General features: G+C 44.9%; 1 protein-coding gene across 1 annotated transcript in view; it reads right to left on the bottom strand.

Moving 5' to 3' along the window:
- Window positions 1–16,814, bottom strand: part of RXRG (retinoid X receptor gamma) — a 56,337-nt gene extending 39,523 nt beyond the window's left edge. Inside the window, exon 1 of the mRNA XM_050963279.1 lies at window positions 16,707–16,814. Coding sequence (XP_050819236.1) covers window positions 16,707–16,755 — 49 coding nt within the window. The 5' untranslated portion in view covers window positions 16,756–16,814. The remainder of the gene's footprint in view (window positions 1–16,706) is intronic.
- Window positions 16,815–21,742: the final 4,928 nt, after the last annotated feature.

The following is a 21,742-nucleotide window of genomic DNA, read 5'->3' as shown; positions in this document are numbered from 1 at the left end:
ACTGTTTTTATAGCATTTGTATTTTAGTTTTTGAACCCAGTGAAATGGAAATATTTTTAAAAAAGAACACAAAAATTAAAAATAAAAACCATTTAGACCACCTCTACCAAAGGGCAGTATGGATTTACCTGCTCATCTTTCAGTATTCTTTCATCCTAAGCCGTGCTTCAAAAAGAAAATGGACTAAAGACACACTGAGCTCTGTGGGCTACAGCCATTGGCAATGACATGCATTGGTGTTGAGAACCATGGCAGAGGAAATGCTGCGGAGTGACTAAAGGGAAGAACTGCCCCCAGTACTTTGTGCACCTTTTCAAGCATGTGCTTTTTGTAACGCTTATTGGCAGAAAAGCATAACAGCAGCATAGACCCCACTGTGCATCTGTGGTCATGAGATATTCTGCAGACAGCGTTCCCATCTTTTGCAAATTTATCAAGGGTGTCACTTTTTTTGGAAGTCTCCCAGAGTTCTGTGGGTATGGGGGAATGTCAGCTTTCATGAAAGACCAAAAAAATTATTACAACATTTGTGGGTTGTTTTTTAAATTCCAGATCATGGAGCCATGTTAATATGTGAGAATCTCCACTTGCACTGCTTAAAAAAGTAACTTTCTAGCTCTTCTGACTATAGAGAAAAGTTTGAAAACATGAACCCTAAAAATTCAAAATCCAGAAGGCAAATTTAAAAAAAAAAGTTTTAAAAATAGCATGATTTTGGGGGACTAACTCATGACTTTTGGGCTGGCAATACTGCGTGCCATTAAATGTCTCTATGCGTGTGTGTATGAGTGAGCACCCATATAGGTGACTGGCTTCAGAGAACGAGAGAAAAGGGAGTCAAGTGAGATCCAGCCAAATGCATCAGCAGAGCAACTGAGGATAAATGTTGGTCATGTGACACAGCAGTGGCTATCAAGCCCAACCCTGCAGAGATAGCAGCAATCACTAAGAGGAGGCCACCAGGGAATCGTGTAGAGCTAGATAAGACATCAAGGATGTTAATTTTACCTCTCCACATTCACATCGCACTTTGCAGGAGTTTTGTCACCACTAAAATCTCCTTCTGAAAGTGTCAGTGTTTCAATCAGACACCCAGCAAGACATTACCTTGACCCAAATGAAAAAACAGATTGCCAATACAGGCAAATACTGGCGTAACATGATCTAAATAAAGAGGCAATCGTTCAGGTGGACACATCTAAGAGAGAACTGGTGGTTGCTACTACTGCAAAACACCACTGGCTTTCCGTTTATGTCCAAGTCTCTCCCATCCATGGAAACACAACTGTGCACAGATTGAAAAGAGCAGTGTGAAGGAGCGATCTGCTGGGCAGGGGCAGATAGCACTGTCAGGGGAGAAAATTCACAGTGGAGTTTTAGCACAAGCCTTTCAAAGCAATCATGAACCAAAAAAAGTACATAGAACCACCAGCTCACCCAAGAATGGTATTGCGCTTGTGGAAGTATGACACTGTGGTTAAACACAGCGCAAGAATGGATATGGCAGATGGTTTGTGTCAGGGTTTGACACTATGAAACTGTCATTCAAGGCCCAGTGTATTTAGCTGAAGAAGAGCTCTCTGTAAGCTGGAAAGCTTGACTCTCTCACCAACAGAAGTTGGTCCAATGAAAGATATTACCTCCCCCACCTAGTCTCTCTCATATCCTGGGACCAACATGACTACAACACTGCAAACCGTTTGGCTGTGTCAGGCAAGACATTGTCAGTGAAGAAATCAGACTAAGCAAGAGCTCCCAGTTGTCTACATGGCTGGAGACTATCACTGCTGGCTGGTCAAAAGGAAAATTATGGGGGTCAACCACACGTGAGACAGCTCTAGATACTGAACAAGGAACTACCCTTCACAGAACTTTGTGGCTGCTCGGACAGGCTTCTGTGGAGCACACGGCAAAAAGAAAGGTTTGTATGGACTCCAGCTGCGTTGTTTGAGTTACTGTTAATGCACAGTGACTTATAGGAACCTGAAGAACGGATGGCTCAAGGAACTACTATTGGCACCCAAGACCCTCTGACCCACTGGTTCTCATCACCATGGGATTAGCAGCAAACAAAAGCTGCTGCTATCTATTAGCCTCTTCAGTGGCACCACACTGAAGCATAGGGATGAGATCCTTACCCCAATGAAGATGATGGGAGTTTTGCCTGGTCACAAATTAAGAGAGTAGTCTCACACTTAGGAGTCAGGGGCATGCCTAAGATCTAGTCCCAACAATACTGCTGACTCACTGTGTGACCCAGGGCAAGTCACTTCACCTCCCTGTGCCTCAGCTTCCTCATCCATAAAATGGAGACAATACTCCTGAATGTTAGGCTTCAGCATCTGTAAGATGCTTTACAATTCTCAAGTGAAAATGTCGTAATTCGTATCACAGTAAGGCCCAGAGGCCCCAATCAAGATCAGGGCCCCACTGTGCTAGGTGCTGTACAGACACATGGTAGGAGACAGTCCCTGCTCCGAAGATCTGGCAGTCTAAACAGACACAGGAAGCATTTTACAAACAAGGAGCTGAGGCACAGTGAGACTAAATGACATACCCAAGATCACACAACAAGTGGGTGGCAGAATCAGGAACTGAAACTAAGTAACCAACATCACAGCCCAACCATCTTGCTATGCAAGTGTGGCGTGTATAGCATTGTTATGGTGGCAATCACTAGATGGCGCTGTAACACATAGTGTTACACATTCTTTTTGTTAGCGGGGAAGCAGTATACCTTCTTTGACAAAACACGGTAGTTGGTTTGCTGATGTCGATGCTTTGGGGGAGCTGTCGCAAACAGCAAGAGTATTTGTCATTAGCCTTAACCTCTCTCACTAGAGTCATTTTTTGGTGCAGATTTCTTTCTTGGGACCTGAGCACTGGGGTTTGGGTGAGAATCCTGAATGAGGGGATGGCTTGTGTGCAGTCTGCGACCACCTCTCTTCCAAGACAGGTGTATGTAGCGTAAATAAAACAAACTACGCTAGCAAATTACACTCAGGCTCCACATCCCTGATTTAACAAAGCCCAGACACTTGTAACAGCTCCACAGAGGGACAGCAAAATTATTCTTATCTTTCAGTTGACAAGGAGAAAATGTCAGCCTAGAGGGGATGAGGAGAGTCAAGTGGCCCAGCAAGAAGAAGACTTTCTGTAGAGACTGTGATGTTATTGTGGATGTGAATGGACACTAAATCCAGGGGAAAAAAATCTCTGCACCAGCAGCAGCCTGGAGGGATTGAAATCTCAGCCTTTCCCGACGACTTTGGTACACATGACATTTAAAGCAGGCTAACATGGTCCCAGAGTCTGTCCGTCAGGTAATGAAACATGACAAGTGAATCCTGGAAATTCTGCCCGACTGCAATGTATCAGTGTGAAGGGGAAGGGCAGGCCATTGGCTGAGCAAAACAAGAATCCCAGCCCCACTGCAGTTTCAGGGAGGGGAAAGAGCTCAGATCTACCTGCTCCAGCTCTCACCTGCCTATAGGAAAGCCTGGCTCAATTTTCATATTTACTGGACTCCAGATTAGCTTTGCAGCCATGCACCAAACATGAGGCCTGATTTTCCCTGGCGCATGTTGGTTTCACGCTGGTGTAACTCCTCTGACTTCAGTGGGGTGCCTCCTGATTCACACCAGCATCAGAAAAAGATGAACTGAGCCCTTATCCTTCTGTAGCATTTATTAGCTCAGGAATGGCTGGACACAAGTTACAAGAGCAATACAATGACGTTAACTCTTTAGTGTCTGAATACTCGGCAGGAACATAGCCAGGTATTGCCATGCTGGAAGAGAGCACAGATAGTCTGGTATCCTGCCTCTGGCAGTGGCTGATACCTATGAAGGAGAGCCAGCCTCCTAGCCAACAGTGCAATAGTGCACAAAATTTCTTCCCATCTCCTGCAGAGATTAGCTGACACTGCAGCATGCAGTCTGATGACCCTGTCAGAGCATGGATAACTACAAATGTGATTAGTGCGAGCATAAAAGTATTTAGCCCTTTGTAAATGCAGTTTCAATAAGTTCCAGATCCAGGACTGGGTCTATTTGTTCATTTATTTTCACTCATTGATCAAATGTCTAAATGCTGAAGTTAAAGGGAGGCGCTGAGTGAGTACTTCACCTGTCTTGGAAATCACAGCACATTTCTCTATCTCAGACAGCAACAGTTGGTTTTGAAATTCATGTATTGATTAAATACATTGCTACAGCAAAAAGATAGGGGTTAGGGGAGGAGATTAGCTATGGATAAGATCTGCCCTATTGGCAGAAAAATACCTGACAGGAAAGCCAATAAATACTTCATTTTAAACATTTTAATAACATTACAGCTTAAGGCCATCATGACCTATGGTACCACCTTAGCCAGCTACTGAGAGACAAGAAAAGTACAAAAAGCTTTGATTCTCAGGTTTTGTCAGAGGGGAGGAGGTGGGTTTAGCTATTGGTGTGGTGCTGGTGCACCCATGTAAACCGTTTGAACATGATTTAGGCTGCACCAGTGCAAACCACAATTTGCACCAGTGCACTCTACGCTGGGAGTTTGCCGCAACATAGGTGTGCTACACAGATGACTAATCCTCCCTATGGACAAAGCCCTAAAGCAAAGGTGTCCAAACTCAGTGAGCTAAAAGAGCAGCCCTTATTCACAAGCCACGTTCCACCCAGCGGAAAGCAGTCACACGTGCACGCTCACTCACACAAATATCAAAAGCACCATGCACCAAAACAAGCATCTAATGCAGGGACCTGAGTTAGAACCAATTAAACTGGCCAGGTTTGCATACCTGCCTGCTTCTTGACATGTGTAAAAATATCAGATGCCTCTCTCCCAGCCACTGAGTTTGTAAATTCTAATCCTTGTTGTTGTCTAGGGACCAGAAACGTAAATGGGGGTTGCTTCCCAGGGATCTTCACAGGAGTGAAGCTGCTAAAGGAGACAGATTCAGTCAAATACATGGGCATATGCATAGGTGTGCTCAGGGATTCAAAAGTACATATAAGTGTGAGGGTCTTGATATAAGTGCATGCCAGTGTGTGAGTGGGGGATGGTATGTCTTCTCTACCCAGAAGAGTCTATAATAAATGAGAAACTAGGGAAATTACAGCACTACAAGTGACAAGTCACCGAAAGCTCAGCACTTGACCAGAGAAACAAGACTTTTTTAGTTACGCTGTTGTTGTCAAGTTTGCATTTGCTAATGTCTGTTTACCCCCAATACCTAATATACTCTTGGGAGAAAGGATTAGTGTGTTAAAGATTCGACTGGCCCGTCAATTAAGGTGTAAACGTCCATAAGAAACATCTCTGAGACTCTCTAGAAGTCCACCAGTAGGTCTAGGGATGACCAGATTTGCCAGTCCTGATATTTCTAAGGATCCTTTTGGGCTTTCTTTATGCATCACAATGAAGCAAAAGGGGCACAAGCTCTTTTTAAAAAATCATTTGTAGCTTGCTTTTAAGAGACTATATATCTTGGAAACAGTTAATTTCTATGGAGAAAGAGATCCAAGACTTCGCTTCCCAAGACAACTGTGCCTTGCCCACCATATAACTAGAAAATATTTACAGCAGGTCTTGATTCTCAGAGGACCAGAAAGTACTATGAAAATCCTTGGAGGTGTGCACAGATGAACACAGTGGGAAGGTCAAAACAAGAAGAGGGAGCTTCTCAGATGCAGGAAGTGTGGGAACCCTCCACTGAGTCTACTGCTTGACAGACATCCACCCTTATGGGAAAGTCTTGTAGAAAAAATAACCAGAATAAAACCAATAGGGTGCTATCAAAATGTGATACAGTTCTATTGAAAGGACTCTGAAAGCTAATTGCACTCCAAGAGGAGTTTTGCCACTGGCCTCAGAATGGCCACGACTTCATCCATAGAAATGAACAGAAAACAAGACATTTTCTATATGTTTTTATAGCCATCCAACAAAATTCTACAGAAGAGAGAAAATTCTCTATTAAATTCTACAGGATGGTTTTCAAAGAATCCTATAGAAAGGTTATTGTTTTCTACACAACCCTACAGGACGAAGGGAAGCATCAATCTCTATGCATCAGCTCTACTATTCAGTAAATAATGCATACTTCCCATGACAGATGACCATCGCAGGGGAAAAGCGATGTTATAGCATCTTCTTTTACCCACACCCTGGAAATCTGAGTAGATCATACAATGATCAGAAGAAAAAATAAAATAAGCTTGAGGAAAGGAAGACAGTTTCCCCAGGTGGTCATGCCTGTTTGAGTTGTGGCAATATATGCATTCTCCTTTGGCACCATTAGAAGCAAAATATGGTGCACTGTTGTGACAAGAAAATAGACGAGCTCACAGCAGCTCTTATGTGTTGCCAACTCCTTCTCTGCTGGGTTTCCCAGCTCAAACCATGCTAACTGTATTTGCTGAGTTGCCCCTGTCTTTTGCCATCTTCCTCTGCTCAGGCCAGAGTTCCTCTCATTTCCCATTGTGCTCCTTTCTCCAGGTTGAGATCTGCACTGTCCCATTGAAAAGACCTGGTCCCCTCCAGCCCATTCTCACTCTAAAATTCAGATACACTCTGCAGCATCACAGAAGCTGCCCTGGTCAGCCATGTCTCTCCAGCACACTAAGGGTGTCTATACTGCAGCTGAGCATGTGCCTCCCATCACGAATAGCTGGATTTGTGCTAGTGTCACTCAAGTCAGCAGTGCAGACATGGCATCTCCAGCTGTGACTCAGGCTATACCACAAGAGCAGCCATGCAGCCAATCAGAATGATCAGCAAATCAAGGATTTCCTGGCCTGTCTCTTCCTTCCCTGGTTTTCTCAATCCCAAAGGTCTCCTCTCCCTGACGCTATACAGTAGCTGCCTTTTATTCATTGGCTGAAGTGGGTGGAGAATAAAATTCAGGAATCCTGCAGGCAGCAGTGACACATTTGGGCTTTGTCCCAGAAAAATGTAGGAGGCTGAGCCCGCCTGTGAATTATAGCGCTGTGCCAGCTCTGTTGAAGTTCAGGTTGAGCATCGCTTTTTGTAAAGGTCACCCGTTCCAAGCACTTTGAAGTCCACATTCTTACTGGGATTGTCTTGAAATTTGCTGTGCCTCATGTTGATGCAGAGTAGGAATTGCAGACCAAGTTTGGGGTAATTTAAGCAGGGGGTTCCCAAGAAACAACCCTTTCCCCAAATCAGCTGTTTACAAAATCACCTGGTTCTTCTATTTATTTATTGCATGCACCAGGGGCACAAACTGTGGCTCATATTGTTCCCAAATTTTATCCCAATTGGGGACTGATCTCAGCCTGTGCATGGCACCCACTGCCCTTTTGGGGAAGCAATACTGGAAAAGTCAAAGGGTAAAGATTGTAACTCCAAGTCGGCACAAGCTGAACTGACGCACCTAGATGAGTGAAATGCTCATGACATCAGGACTGGACTCTCTTGAAGCCAGAGGCTTTGCAGGCAGTCTGTTGTGCCAGTAACTGTGTGGCTCAAGGTGACATCCTGTGGGACATGAACCTGAGCTGACATTTTGAGCACTGCCCTTGGTGGTTTTCAGAGGACGTGTGCTATGCACATCCTCCACCCCTATTCTGCAGGGGCTCCCTTTGGAAGTCAATGGGGATTTGGGCATTGACTTCAATGGGGCCTAGGTGGAATTCCTTAGCAACCGCATCCTCAGAGAATAAAAGCAAAACAACGCTTGTAGCCAATCAAGGTCGAGTGTCCCTTTGGCTACCATTGCACTGTGTTGGAGGCAGCAATTTCCCACACAAAAGAGTGGAACTCAGAGATTTTAAGACCAGAGGGGACCGCTCTGATCATCTAGTGAGATCTCCTCCAGAAAACAGGCCAGAGAACTTCACTGAGCAATTCCTGCATCAGGCCTGTCGCTTCTGGTTGGGCAGGTGCATCTTTTCTAGGAAGAACTCAAGTCTTGATTTAAAGGCTTTCACATGTGCTCACGAGTCTACCACATCCCTGGGTAAATCATTTGAATGGTTAATTACTCCATTGCACCTTATTTCCAATCTGAATCTGTCTGGCCGCTGCTTCTTGTTATGTCCTGGCCTGCTAGTTACAAGAGGCCTCCACCGTTCCATTACAAATGTGTGGCCACCACTACCACCGTGAGCTGCAGAGATCAGAGAATTCTTGTCCTTCTGTTCCAAACACCACAACCCTCTAGCACACAAGGTACAAGAGAATCTTTCCTGCGGCTGTAGCATTTGAACGTATATCTATGGCCACTGGAGGTATACGCTATGGAAATCCCAGGTTAAAGCATTGGGTTTTTTTAGAGAATTTATTGGCATGTGCACCTCCAGCACCACAATGCTCCCTACTGAATCATTTGCAATACCACTGCTTGCAGCGCCTGGGTTTTCTTGGGAGATTTCCTAGTCAAAGACTGACCTGGACTAACCCTATTTAACTTGAGAGAGCTGACAAGATTTCAGCCTGAGGCGGCATGGCTGCAGGCCAAGCTAGATGAGTACTTATAAAGGGGACTTTGTGGCAAAGCCAAATAGTTCTCATCTCCGAGCGAATATGCCAGCGAGCATCAGTGGCAAATGAGACAGCCACTGCAGCACTCCTTGGAGACATATTCTTTATCACATGTATCCTTTTAACAAATAAAAATGTGTACATTTAAAAACCTTTTCAGATCCTCCCAGCCTATACAGCGAGAATGGATGAGTCCATGGAACATCCTTATCACATGAAACGACACCTTGTATCTAGGAGCACACGTTGCAGCAGGACCGTTAATGGAGCGACCCACGTGGCTGATGATTCTTTGAGGCGTTTGCAAATAAGGCAAATTCCCACGATATTGCAGGAATCATTGTGATAAGAGCCACTAACATAGAAAAAAACTGTTTTGTTACCAAGCTCAACAATGGAGAGGTTTCTTCTGGGTTTCAGCTGGGCTTCAGTGATTCCATAGTGAAACCCCAGAGAATCAACCAAGTCAACCCTCACTTCTCCCCTGAGGCAGGGAAATCTGTCCCTCCCCAAACAGAGTTCAAAAACATGCCATAAATTGGAACACCTCCTCTCCTCTGTGTGGGTTATTCCCACTTAGAGAAGAATGGCCCCACAGTATCTTTGGTTTAGAGAAATTAGGGTAATCAAATGTCACGTCTTGGCTCCTGCAATGGTTAGGAAGGATTTCACATCTCCCCCAGTACCTTTACTACCTGAACTGCAAGTTTTCACAAACAGCTGCCTTAGACAAATCTTCCATATCCACTAGCCATAAAAAAGATCACAGATTAAGGGCTTTGGAGGAGGACAAAACCAATTGATAGGCCAGGAAATTATGGAAAGACAAAGGTGGTGGCTAGGGCACACCTGGAGGAAAGAACCGAATAACATAACAAGACAGGCATTGGACTGGGCTCTCCAGCGCAAGAGGTGACAGGGTAGACCCAGGACAACTTGGAAACATACAACAGAAGCAGAAAGGAAACCTATCAACATGACTAGGGAAGAAGCTACAAGTAGGCCTAAGCTTATGGTGGTGTGTAGGGTACAGACATGGCATGCCCATATATCAGGGGTATAAAGAACAGTATAGATGGTGAGGCACAGCTTAGGCAAGTAGAGTAGAGCAGAAGGCCCTACAGGCCTGAACCCCTGGGTACATACTCTACACAGCTCTCTACGTGCCCAAGCAGCGCCCACTCCGTGTTATTTTTAGCAGTATAGCGTCCCGCTGCCTCCTGGCTACCGGAACCTCTTACTGCCGCATGTAACTACACATCATAGTGAGTTTGGATGCAATCTGACATTCAGTATGTCATGTAGCTACATGAACCCTACATGCCACCCCAAGTACAGACAAGGTATAGACCGCAGCAAGAAACCAGCAAAGAATGGAAGGCCTAGGTGAAGGCCCGAGGGTCTACATGGAATAAAGCAAGTTTACCAGAGAATCTCAACGTACATTACCAGCATTGACACAGCCTCCCAACCCCCTGGTAGGCAAGTGTCACCATCCTCATCTCACAGGCAGGCAGCTAAGCTTCTGAGAGACAGGGGCAGGCAAGAAAGAGCTGAGGCAGCATCCTGCAGGTCTGAGGAAGATGTGGATAGTGGTGGGAAGAGGACAGGCAGGGAGCAAAGAGGTTACCACTTTTGCTCCTCAGCCTTGGTCAGGAGCCTCTGAAACCAGCTGATATGGGCCCTCAACTCATCACACACTGCTCCTGAGGGCAATATCACTTGGAGGTTCAGGAGGACCAACTGCATCTCACCTACAGCTGGTAGTGACTGGGTAGACAGACACCTCTGGCTTCCTGACTCCCCTGTCTGCCAGGTGGTGTTGCTGGGTTTTAGCCAATGGCTAGCATGGAAGTGGCCAGCTCTTGAAACCCCATTTCCACTCTCACCTGCCAGTCAACCAGCACCTTGCCGACCCTCAGCGCCTTCTCCTTACTCCAATGAGAAACAACTCAAAGGCCCCAGGGGAAAGAGTGATTAGCATCTGGCAGGGCTGCTGATGTAGCAGAAGCTGCAAAGACGCTGACCCAGAGTGAGGGGTCTGGACAGGGAAGAGGAGTTGAGGAACTGAGAAATGAGATGGGTATTGGCAGATTTTGGCAGACAGGAACTCATGGATTTGAGGCAGGCTGTATAGTAAGGCGTCTACTCCATAACATATGTAGATTGCATGCACAATTTGTGCAAATGGGACTGGTAAATGCTGTACACTGTTTCTGGCTTTTTCCTGCCACTCTAGGCAGACTGGAGGTATATTAGACAGACTCTGTGGGGTTCTATCCAACAGAAGCAGATGCAGCAATTCTGACCACTGCAGCTCTCTCTGCATTGCTACCACCTGCCAGCTTTTGAACGAGCTACCTTTGGATGTACTTGCCCAGTCTGCCTCTTGAAATCAGCCATTAATGGAGGTGTCCATCCACATATCCAGCCACCTCTTCACAGTCCAAATTTCTGGCAGGTTGTTTTGAAAATCTGGCTCCTCATGGGACTTTCTCACTATTGTCCTTCAGTCTTTGGTATTAATGTAAAGATTTGTACGCTAAGCAGTTGTATGGTATTGACTCCCAGGGCGACCAGCAGCTACGAATAAGATCTAAAGTTCGGGGTTTAATAACAATAGTCCCAATTTGATAGTGTTGCTGTGGATTTTTTTCAGAAAGGACAGAACTGCCTGGGCTTAGCAAAGAGTGAAACAAAAGTTCAGGAGAGGACAACGGCAGTACATAATTTCCATGATAGCCTAGTTACACATGCCCTAAATATATCAGGATTACCTTCTTTTCCTGCTTAGCCACTTTGCAATTAGCCTTTCACACCCAATAAGTGGAAATACACAATAAATGAATTAACTCGCAGCCAGAAGAAACTCTGCTTATGGAGGCCAAACAATTGCGTATGCTGCCTGGGAGAAGGTGTGCTAACTCACTCTGGATTACAAGTGGTTTGTAAGTGGCTATTTTATTATTAAACATAAAATGTTCACAATAAAATACCTAACGATAAATCATTCACAATATTTCACACTTGCAGTGCGTTTCACCTTTGAAGACAGTGATTGATTTGCTTATGTATGTAGGCAAAAAATGACATTAAGACTAAGAGATTTCAGGCCAGCAAGGGCAATATGGGGATAATATAGTCTGACATCCTGCATAACACAGGCTGTAGCATTTCACCCAGTGATTCCTGCATCAGCCCCAGGTTGAGCTAGACCCGCTCTTTTAGAAAGAGCTCCAATCTTGAGTTAAAGATTCCTAGTGATGAAGAATGCATCACATCGCTGGGTCAGCTGTTCCACTGGTTAATGATGACCATTGTTAAAAATGTGTGCCTTGCTAGTGTGAACAGAATACAGGTGATATTAAGGGTGAGAGTACATATCAGTAATCTGCAGGTTAAAAAAAAACATTACAGAGAGGTGGGAATTATCCCTAAAACAAGCATTAGTAACCCAGGAAATTCAGAGCCACAAGAAATCCAACCATTTTAAGGTCTGGAAATGGGCAATTAAGGCTCCCAAACCACCAGACTTTTGCCTTGTAGTGATACCCTGCAATCATGAGGAAGGCATTTTAGTGCTTGTGATCCCAGATTAAACCAATTTTTAAAAATAAATTAGGGTGAGTTTTTTTTCATATTTTCTCACACTTGGTGTCGGTGCAAGTAGGGGATATGGGCAGGAGGAAGGGGCTAGTAGCAATGCTAAGGGCAGTGGGTGGAGACCAAAAATGTGCATGAGGTCTAGAGGGGAAGAGGGTTGTGTGTTGCGGGGAGAACAGGCTATACGGTATGCAGGGGTGGGGACAACGTTCCTGGAGGAGCCCTCAGAATGCAAAGACATCGGCGCTCAGGCACTGGACTCCCTAGGCCCCCACTTCACATAACACCAGTGTCCCATCAGAGCCCCTCTACCCGCTAGGCCCACATACATCCCTGCATCCCCATTCCATCTCCCCACTGCATCCGACACAGCTGCTTTATTCTTCCCCCATCCCCATAACACTCTCCTTGCTCCCCCAGTACCCAAAAGCAGCACTATGGGGAGCCAAGAGGAGCGAGGAAGCTGCCATGTGGTGACACTGCGGGGGGGGGGCACGACGAGGGATGTGAGGAGCAGAGGAGCAGGGCTGTGAAGGCGCAGGGTAGACAAGTGGGGAAGTGTGGGGCATCATCCCTATCCCTCATTTGATGGCCACATGCTTCAGAGGAAGCAGAGCCCAGTGGAGGTCCCACACCTGTCAGCCCAACAGCCCATTCAGAGCAGGGCTCCCCTCTGATGGAGCCCAAAAGCCAGAGGTACAGCCATGGAACCTTTAAAAAGATGCAACAATGAGGGTTGAGCAATTTGCCAGTGAGAATCTACACATCTACAGACCCCCTCATGCTGACTCATTACAACTAACGGAAATGAAGCATGCAAATTAGTTAGGGAAGAAGGGCCATGATTGATTAACCTCCCATGTGACACTGCCCCCTTCCCTTTAATTTAAAGGAAAGTTTAGAGTTAACCATTATGTGCAAGCAGGGGCAGCTCTAGGTATTTTGCCACCCCAAGCACGGCAGGCAGGCTGCCTTCGGTGGCTTGCCTGCGGGAGGTCCCCGGTCCCGCAGATTCGGTGGCGCGCCTGCGGGAGGTCTGCCGAAGCCATGGGACCAGCGGACCCTCCACAGGCATGCCGCCGAAGGCAACCTGCCTGCTGCCCTTGCAGCGACTGGCAGAGCGCTCCCCCGTGGCTTGCCGCCCCAGCCAAGCGCTTGGTGTGCTGGTGCCTGGAGCTGCCCCTGTGTGCAAGTCCTATAGAATTTAATAAACAACAACTTACTAAAGCAACCCAGACATGACACAGTGACCATGTGTGTTTGTATCCCCGTGTGGCTGATCCACAGCGGTTTGCTGCTTGACCCAACTAATCAGCTTGGTCCCTTAGCTCAACTGATAGCTGTCTTTACTGAAGAACTAGAGGCCCAAAGTTTGATCTCTGCTGATGACCAAATCAGGGAGTCCTTCCTTACAGATTCCTGTAATATAATTGTCTACTAAATGCCATTGGGTGATACAACTGAAGAGAGAGAATATTGTTTTCTAATATATCCTAAAGCCCTATTTAATTTCTATACATCCCTATTGATTTCCTCCCTATTAAATTCCATAGGGCTTTCCCATAAGGGTGTGCAAAATATGTAGAATACAACAAACATTGCTGACAGATCCTAAAATTGCAGCTTTTACGATTCCCCTACACACACAAAGCCATTGCTTCCTCTTGGTCTTGAAGCTGAGACAGGGTTTTGGAGAACTTTGCTATGTGTGTTTAAATAAGCAGTATTGCCAGCTCTCACGATTTGATCATGCTTTGCAATATTTGGTGTGTTTCTTAAAGCCCCAACTCCTGGAGTCACATGAATACATAAAAATCTCAGCTTTCATAATAAAAGTTTCTAATCTTCATAGTGGCAGAGAAGAGCTTAAAATTGGCTCAAATGGACCCCATAGGTTCCAAAAAAAATTAGATAAATAGAACCCCAAATGTTGTTTCTTTAAAATCATCATTTTAAAGACAATCACGATTCTGCGGAGCTGACTAATAGTTTTTGAGTGCTCAGGATTTGCAATACAGAGTCAGACACAGTCTCTCATTCACAAATTGTCCCAGCAGCCGTCCAGGCTCCTGTCCAACCATCCGCTCACAGGCAGGGAGAATATGCTGTCAAACAACACACATGGCTCATTGAGTAGTCTCTGAAGTGAATTTGCAGTCACTTATAAAGCTTTTCATTAAATCCCCAGCCCCCAAAAGCATTTATCTTTGTGTGGGTCTCTCCCTATGTCAGTGTAGAGTGCCTAACACATTGTGAGAGCTGCTAGAATACAAAGAAATTAATAATTATTAAGAATTATATTGAGCGCTGTCAAACCCATTGAGTTAAATTAAGGTGTTATAAAGGACAATTTCTATTCTATCCTTCAACCACTGCTGAGTTGGCATCACAGTTTATTGTGCCTCAATCAACAGGCGCCTCTCAAAGTGGACAAACAGATGAAATAAACTGGTTTCAGACAATGCTAGTGCTACCTTTTCCCTATCACAATTAAATTCTCTAAAGTATTGAGCTGTTGGTAGGGTGCAAAACACCATTATAATAAAAGCTGCATTTATCTTTGCGGGTGGAGCAAAAATATCTCTCTTCTTCCTCAAACAATTTCATTCACATTTAAACCTCACTAACAACTATTTGCCCAAACTCCTTGGCAGCAGAAAGTGATGCCCTGGAGGAACTCACTTCAGGAATAGGGCCCTACCCCATTTTAAACTTCAGCATTTGTTTTATTCATTTATTTAGCTATGTCACCGTTCAAAAACAAGAGTGTGGTGTGTTTTTTTTTAATAATGAGAAAAGTATGGGTTCCTCCCTCCCACAACTCAGAAATTGATTTTATTCTGATTTTCCAAACACATTTCCCCTTTCTGCCAAAACCAAATCATAGAAAAATTCAGACTGAAAGGAGAATGTTTTGGGCAAGTTAACGGTGTGTGAAAACAAGGAGACATCATCACCAGTGACTGTAAAGTGATATGGAGCCATTGACTTCAGTGGAGCTGTAAGCTGACTCGAGAAGACAAAAAAGGTTTGGTACTTCAACTTGTCAGCCTTGACACTAGCTCATATAACTCTGCTAGCTGAGAAATCGATGCTATGCATTGCTATATAGACACCTCATAGTTGCCCTCAAAGTATGGTTTGGAATCATTTACACACTTAAGGTACATGTTTGGAGAATCACCCTGCATTAGCAATAATTTGCATACTTATGGTAAATGTTCACAACACAATCTACACTTTCACTTTGTCATTTAATTGCAGATTTTGTTTAAGCAGTCACTAGGAAAGTTTAAGTGTGAGAAACGCTAAGTATAAATATTGAAAGAGCCAAATGAAAACCTCTCCAGAGCTTTGTATAATGGAACACAGTGGTTCCCGGCCCCGTAACCACCTTCTATCTAGCCAAGACCCTCTCCCATTTAACTCAGACACCTCTTCCCAATGTCTCTATAAAACTCAGATGCCAGGCTGAGAATCCATGGTACAACATATCAGTACATTTAACCCATTAATGGTAATATCTTCAAAAAGTGCCCAATTTTTTGGGCGCATGCCGAATTTGAGATGCCTGCTGCATTGGTTTTTGTGAGTATCACAAAAATACCCCCAAAAAACATTCATTCATACATACACATGAGTGCCCAATTTGAGTCACAATGGAACTGATCCATTATTACTCTGCTCTGCGTGTGGTCATTTACTCTAATGCAAAGCAGATGTAACACACAAATATACTGATCTAGCAGCATTTTATACCCACTCTGCATTAGTATAAGTGCCTGCACCAACTGCAGGGCAAAAAATGAATTGGGCCCACTATGTCTTATGTTTGGCACCCAAACTGAGCGGCTACAGCTGAAAGCTGTCCTTCATCTCCTCCGTTCACACACAAAAAGTAACAAAAATGATCAACCTCAAGAAATTCAAAGCCTATAGTCCCTGCAAGAGTTCTGATTCCTGCAGCTCAGAGCTTCCCATTGGCATGCGGCATATCACGGTGCATCACAAATTATAACCAAAGTCCATTGCAGACGCCTGCCTCACTTCGTTTGAAGTCCCATTTTGCTACATTTGTCAATGTGTCAGACTATTATTTATCAGTGTCCAGGGCGTGGGGGCACTTGCACTGGACAGGAAAGAGAATGTTCTCTATGGGGTTTTTTGAGGAAAAACTGCTGTATTAAAATCAATTCTCTCCTCTGAAAACACAAACAGGTAAAGAAGTCCAATTGGAAAGATAATTATGTGATATTATCCTATTGCTTTGATTAATATCCACCATTCACAGAACACACAAATAAGTACATGCATCTTTCAAATGTCTTGTCCAATCAATGCCAAACTTTAGAGAAAAAATCCTCTCTGGCTTGGACCAAGCATGCACAATTTCTAGGTAGACTAGTTCAGTTGTGGTGCAGTTGATGGGGTTCATAATAATAAGACAGTTTCACTCAGAAGCATGTAAAGACCATTGTAAGGTTATGGCTAACTAGAAGCTAGGTAAATGCTTTAATACTTCCCATTCACATACTCTGGCAATTTGAACGGTCTGTCTAGCTAACCCAGAAGGCTAAAATTGCAAGTGCAAGTGTAATACTTACTGCCAAAGCCAGCAGGAAACTTAATGAAGTGAGGATAATTCCCATACATGTTTAATCTTCAGTTCATCCCTTTCTTTTTTTTTTAATACAACTGCCTCTCCTCCGACTTCAAAGATCCTTAATATTCAGCGCAGTCTGGCAAGCTTCGGGTAGGGCTCTGTGATACCATGGAATCCCTGACAATGCCAAGGCAGCTGCCTCCTCGAGTCTATAAGAGATACTCCAGACGAGAGACTTCATAGTATCTTCAAGACAGTAGCAGCTGCCGTCTGTAATTTGGCATCCTGTTCTGCTGCTTTCCGATTCAGCTCAGGGCTGGGCTTTCGCACTCAGCTGTTACAGCTCCCTGCAAATTCACACTGCACTATCCTGGTGGCATAATCTACTAGCTAAGAGAACAATCGATGTATGACAGCATCGGTATAGGTCAGAAATTCAAGGCGAGGGGAAATGAAATTGTTTGGGGGGGTTGTGGTTTTTTGCACCAATAAAAATGTAATGCAGGTTATTGTAACTACTATTATTATTAAAAGCAGCAAAGGGTTCTGTGGCACCTTGTAAACTAACAGACGTATTGGAGCATGAGCTTTCGTGGGTGAATATTCACCCACGAAAGCTCATGCTCCAATACGTCTGTTAGTTTACAAGGTGCCACAGGACTCTTTGCTGCTTTTACAGATTCAGACTAACACGGCTACCCCTCTGATACTATTATTATTATTTATTTACAGTAGCACCTGCTGTGTGGAAGATGCTTTGAAAACACTTGGGAAGGAACAATCCCTGCTTTAACAAGATTGCACTCTGCAGACAGATTGACAGACAAGCACACACAGGTTAGGGGATGGGGAATAATGCATTTCCTCCAAAATTTTCAAACAGTTTGATACATATAGGATTATAATTGTGACAGGGAAAAGGTCACACTCACAGTATCGTAAACTAAAGTTTCTACAATCCATCCATCCATTGGGTGCCCATCAAAATGGTTTCAAGGTGCTAGACACTAGAATGCTAGAATTTGGTTTTATGTAGCATTGTAAGGTTTTTCAAACAGGTTTTACAAAGCAATTATGTATTTATTTTGAATGGAGTTTTCATAGAGGCCTAACGATGTTAGGAATCCAACTCCCACTGAAATTCAATGGAATTTGGGTGGGTAACTCCTTTATGAACCTTTGAAAACCCTGGCCTTGTTTATTTGCAATCAGTGGCTCCGACGTTGTGCAAAGCTCTGCTCATTCACAGACCTTGCCTCAGCATGCTTACAATCTAAGAAGCCAAGCAACATAGAAAAGGTGAGTGGTGAAATATTTATATGTAGGGCCCTACCAAATTCACAGTCCATTTGGGTCAATTTCACAGTCATGGGATTTAAAATATCATAAATTTCATGATTTCAGCTATTTAAATCTGAAATTTCAGTGTTGTAATAGTAGGGATTCTGATCCAAAAAGGAGTTGTGGGGGATCACAAGACTATTGTGGGGGGGTTGCAGTACTGCTACCCTTACTTCTGCACTGCTGCTGGCAGCAATGCTGCCTTCAGACCTGGGCAGTTGGAGAGCAGTGGCTGCTGGCCAGGAGCCCAGCTCTAAAGGCAGAGCCACCACCAGCAGCAGGGTAGAAGTAAGGATGGCATGGTACGGTATTGCCACCCTTACTTCTGTGCTGCTGGTGGTGAGCCACCGCTCTCCAGCCATCAGCCACCACTCTCTGGCCACCCATCTCTGAAGACAGTGCAGAAGTAAGGGTGGCAATACCATGATCCCCCTAAAATAACCTTGCAACTCCTTTTTGGGTCAAGACCCCCAATTTGAGACATGCTGTATAGTATAGGGTGAAAGCACACAAAAGACCAAGTTTCACAGTCCGTGATGCATTTTTCATGGCCGTGAATTTGGTTGGGCCCAATTTATACATATTATACAGTATGTGTTAAGTCTGTATCTGCTATACCCAACTGTCCCTTAGCTTAGCCATTTCCAGTTTCTAGTAGGCATCCCAGCAGAGAGGGTGCTGAAGACGGGATCTGAAGGAGGAGGAGGTAGTAGAAGCAGCAGATAAGCGAGCAGTCATGGCTGGCAGAGTGAAGCAGGCCTGGGTGATGTGTTAGGGGACATAAGCAAGGAGGGATAGAGCTGTGGAGGGCTGTGAAGACAAAAGCAGTAAGTTGGAATTTGAGGTAATGATACAGGAAATTGCCAGCGGAGAGATTCTAAGACAGGGTAGGGGTGGCGTGTTAACTGGCAAGAGCGATGGGATACGAAGGGGATCTTAGATGGTGGTGCAAATGAACTAGAGGTGGGGTGGGTGAGGAGTAGGCCAGAGGGGAGAAGGGCTGGATATGATGAGGAGGTTGAGGAGGAGGTTGGGCAAGTGTTTTACCTGTATGGCTAGGAGGAAAAGCTCAGATGCTGGGACTATTATGGAAGAAGCTAAGCTCTAAAGGTAGCTTGGATGCATGGGTCAAGCAAGGTGTCAAAGATGGCTCTCAGGCTATAGGTCTGAGTGATGGCAGAGTTGTTTGTAGCAGTAGGAACTGTGGAGGAGAGAAGAGGGCTTGGGATAATTCAGTTCAGGCCATGTTGCTAGCAAGGGATCCAACAGATGTCAAAGGTAGGCTGGGAGGCAGGATTGCACAGAGGGTGGGGAAGTAGATTTGCAGGGTTTCAGTACAAGGATGGTAGCTGAAGCTGCAAGCAGATGAGATCATCCAAAGAATGGAAAGAAAGAAAGAAGCGGGGCCCAAGAACAGAGCCTGGTGGGATAAATCAATGAGCAAATGGATTAAATCAAAGTTGCATGACCTTTCAGACATCATGGGCCATGCTGGCTACTTGCCAGTAGCCACAGGGCTGCAACACAATTACAGACATATTCAGCTCATCAGTCTACATTTCGCCTCCCCAGAGAGTAAATGAACCATGTACAATAGAAAGGAACACAACGAGCCAGCTCCTCAGCTCGTTGACTTCAATGGCATGGCACTCCAGGAGTCCCTGGCTTCTCTCGCTCCTTGGAGTTTAGAGATGGGCAGAATGGGTCTAATTCTTGGACGAAGGATGAGATTCCTATAAGGGTAGCCCTGGCAGAGGGAGGGAGGCAAGAGGGTGCAGTGGACTAATGCACTGGCTTCTGATCACTGGTAGTCCTTGTTCACATCCTGACAAGGGAAGAGAGGTAACAGGACGTTAGCTATTGGGGGATTTATAGGTGGACTGAGGTACTGAGACAAGCTGACTGGTGTGCGGTACCTTAGTAGAACAGAATGTAGGATGAGTGCAAGTGTTGATAGGGGCATGATAAATCTGGACCCACATATCTACTTCTAAAAACAAGTGTAGTACAGGCAAGCCAGGCAGGTCAGCAAACAGCACTGCCCCGATGAGGGAAACATCTTTGGTCAGATAGAGTTCCAAGCCAGAAGGGACCCCCAGCTCATCTGGTCTGACCTCCTGTGTTTCATAGGCCACCCAGCCAACCACCAGAAGAAGATCAAAGGATTAGAATCCTCAGGAGACTAAACTATGGTGAGTCACAGCCAGAGAACAGGAGGGCCTGAGGTGCACCAGGGCCAGAGCCCTCTGGAAGCCAGGAAAAAATGAACCCCACCTAATGTGACACCCTTTGGCCAGCTCTGTAATCAGAGGTTGTTATGATGCCAGATGGACAGAAAGAGGAAGAGAATAATGGGAGGGAAGGGAAACCTTGAGTGCCCTGAGTGCAGCTCAGAGGCCAGTGCTCTGGGTTCACCTCATCAGGGCTCTGCCAGGAGAGCTAGTAGCTACACTGCTTGACCGTGGGGAGACTGCAGAGGAAGGAATGCTTGACATGCAAGTAATAGTGAAGGAGAAGTTAATAATATGCAAACTAGACTCGGGTAGACCTGGTGCTGTCAGCCCTGAGGTGTTCTGCAGGCAGGAGAGGGAAAGGTTGCTCTTTGCAGTTCTAGTTCTTCCACAGCCCGCAGACAGCCGCAGGCCCCAGGGTCTCCTTTAGCCTTAACCAGAGAGTTTAGAGAAACCCGTTTTAAAAAGAAAACACTGGCATCCTGGCCCTGTGTACTCTGTGCGCGGCAGCATCTACTGGTGTGTCTCTTTGGATATGTGGCTGAGTGTGCATTTCAGTGTTTCAGCCAATGCCTGTACGTAACTGTGTGTGTCTGGAAGTTCAGGTGTGTCTGTGCTTGCAAGTGTGCCACTCTGTTGCAGAACAACAAAGGGCTACTGAGATGAGCATTTGGAGTAAAAGGTGTAGCCGAAGATAGAATCTGTGAAGAATACTAACCCTACTAGATCTATTCTAGCTGAGTGGAGTCTATGCTATAGGATAGAAAATCATATTCTGCACAGGTTCTATTGAATGCAAAACATGTCATTCCACCATTAAATCTGAGAAAAACACACACAGAGACACACAGAACGTTTTTTTAAAATCAAGATTTTCAACAATACATCAGCAGTCCCATGGTCTCCTTTTACATCCTGTTTATTTTATTGTATGTATGTAGCAACATAAATGACAATAGAATACGGTTAGCTTTCAGAAGGGGGGGAAAACACAAGTATAGGCCTGCTTAAGTGCTTTGCTGTATCGGGGCTATAAAGTGCCACTTGTGCAAAAGGCAGACAAGTAAAGGCTCAATATTCCAGATGAGAGTATATCTGTTTATATGACAGCATTATATTCTATCCCATTCTATACAGAAACTAACACTGTGTTGTTTTTAACCAGCACCAAGCTGCTCACAAGAAAGGTCTTTCTCCTGAACGCCTATAGCTTGTAAGGCACCCAGGAACATGGATATGTCATTATTCCATTTTGGTGCGTACTGCTTTGCCTTGTCTCTACTGAATTTTATCTGCTATCATGATGCACTATTTCCTAGCATGGTTCGGTGCCTTTGGAGTCCCTGCATCTTCTCCAGTTTTGACTAACCTAACTGATGTTTTAGAGAGGGGAGGAATAGCTCAGTGGTTTGAGCATTAGCCTGCTAAACCCAGGGTTGTGAGTTCAATCCTTGCAGGGGGCCAT

Source organism: Gopherus flavomarginatus, chromosome 7 (genome assembly GCF_025201925.1).
Source record: "Gopherus flavomarginatus isolate rGopFla2 chromosome 7, rGopFla2.mat.asm, whole genome shotgun sequence".
NCBI classification, from domain to species: domain Eukaryota; kingdom Metazoa; phylum Chordata; order Testudines; family Testudinidae; genus Gopherus; species Gopherus flavomarginatus.
This window is presented reverse-complemented; position numbering and strand designations above follow the sequence as displayed.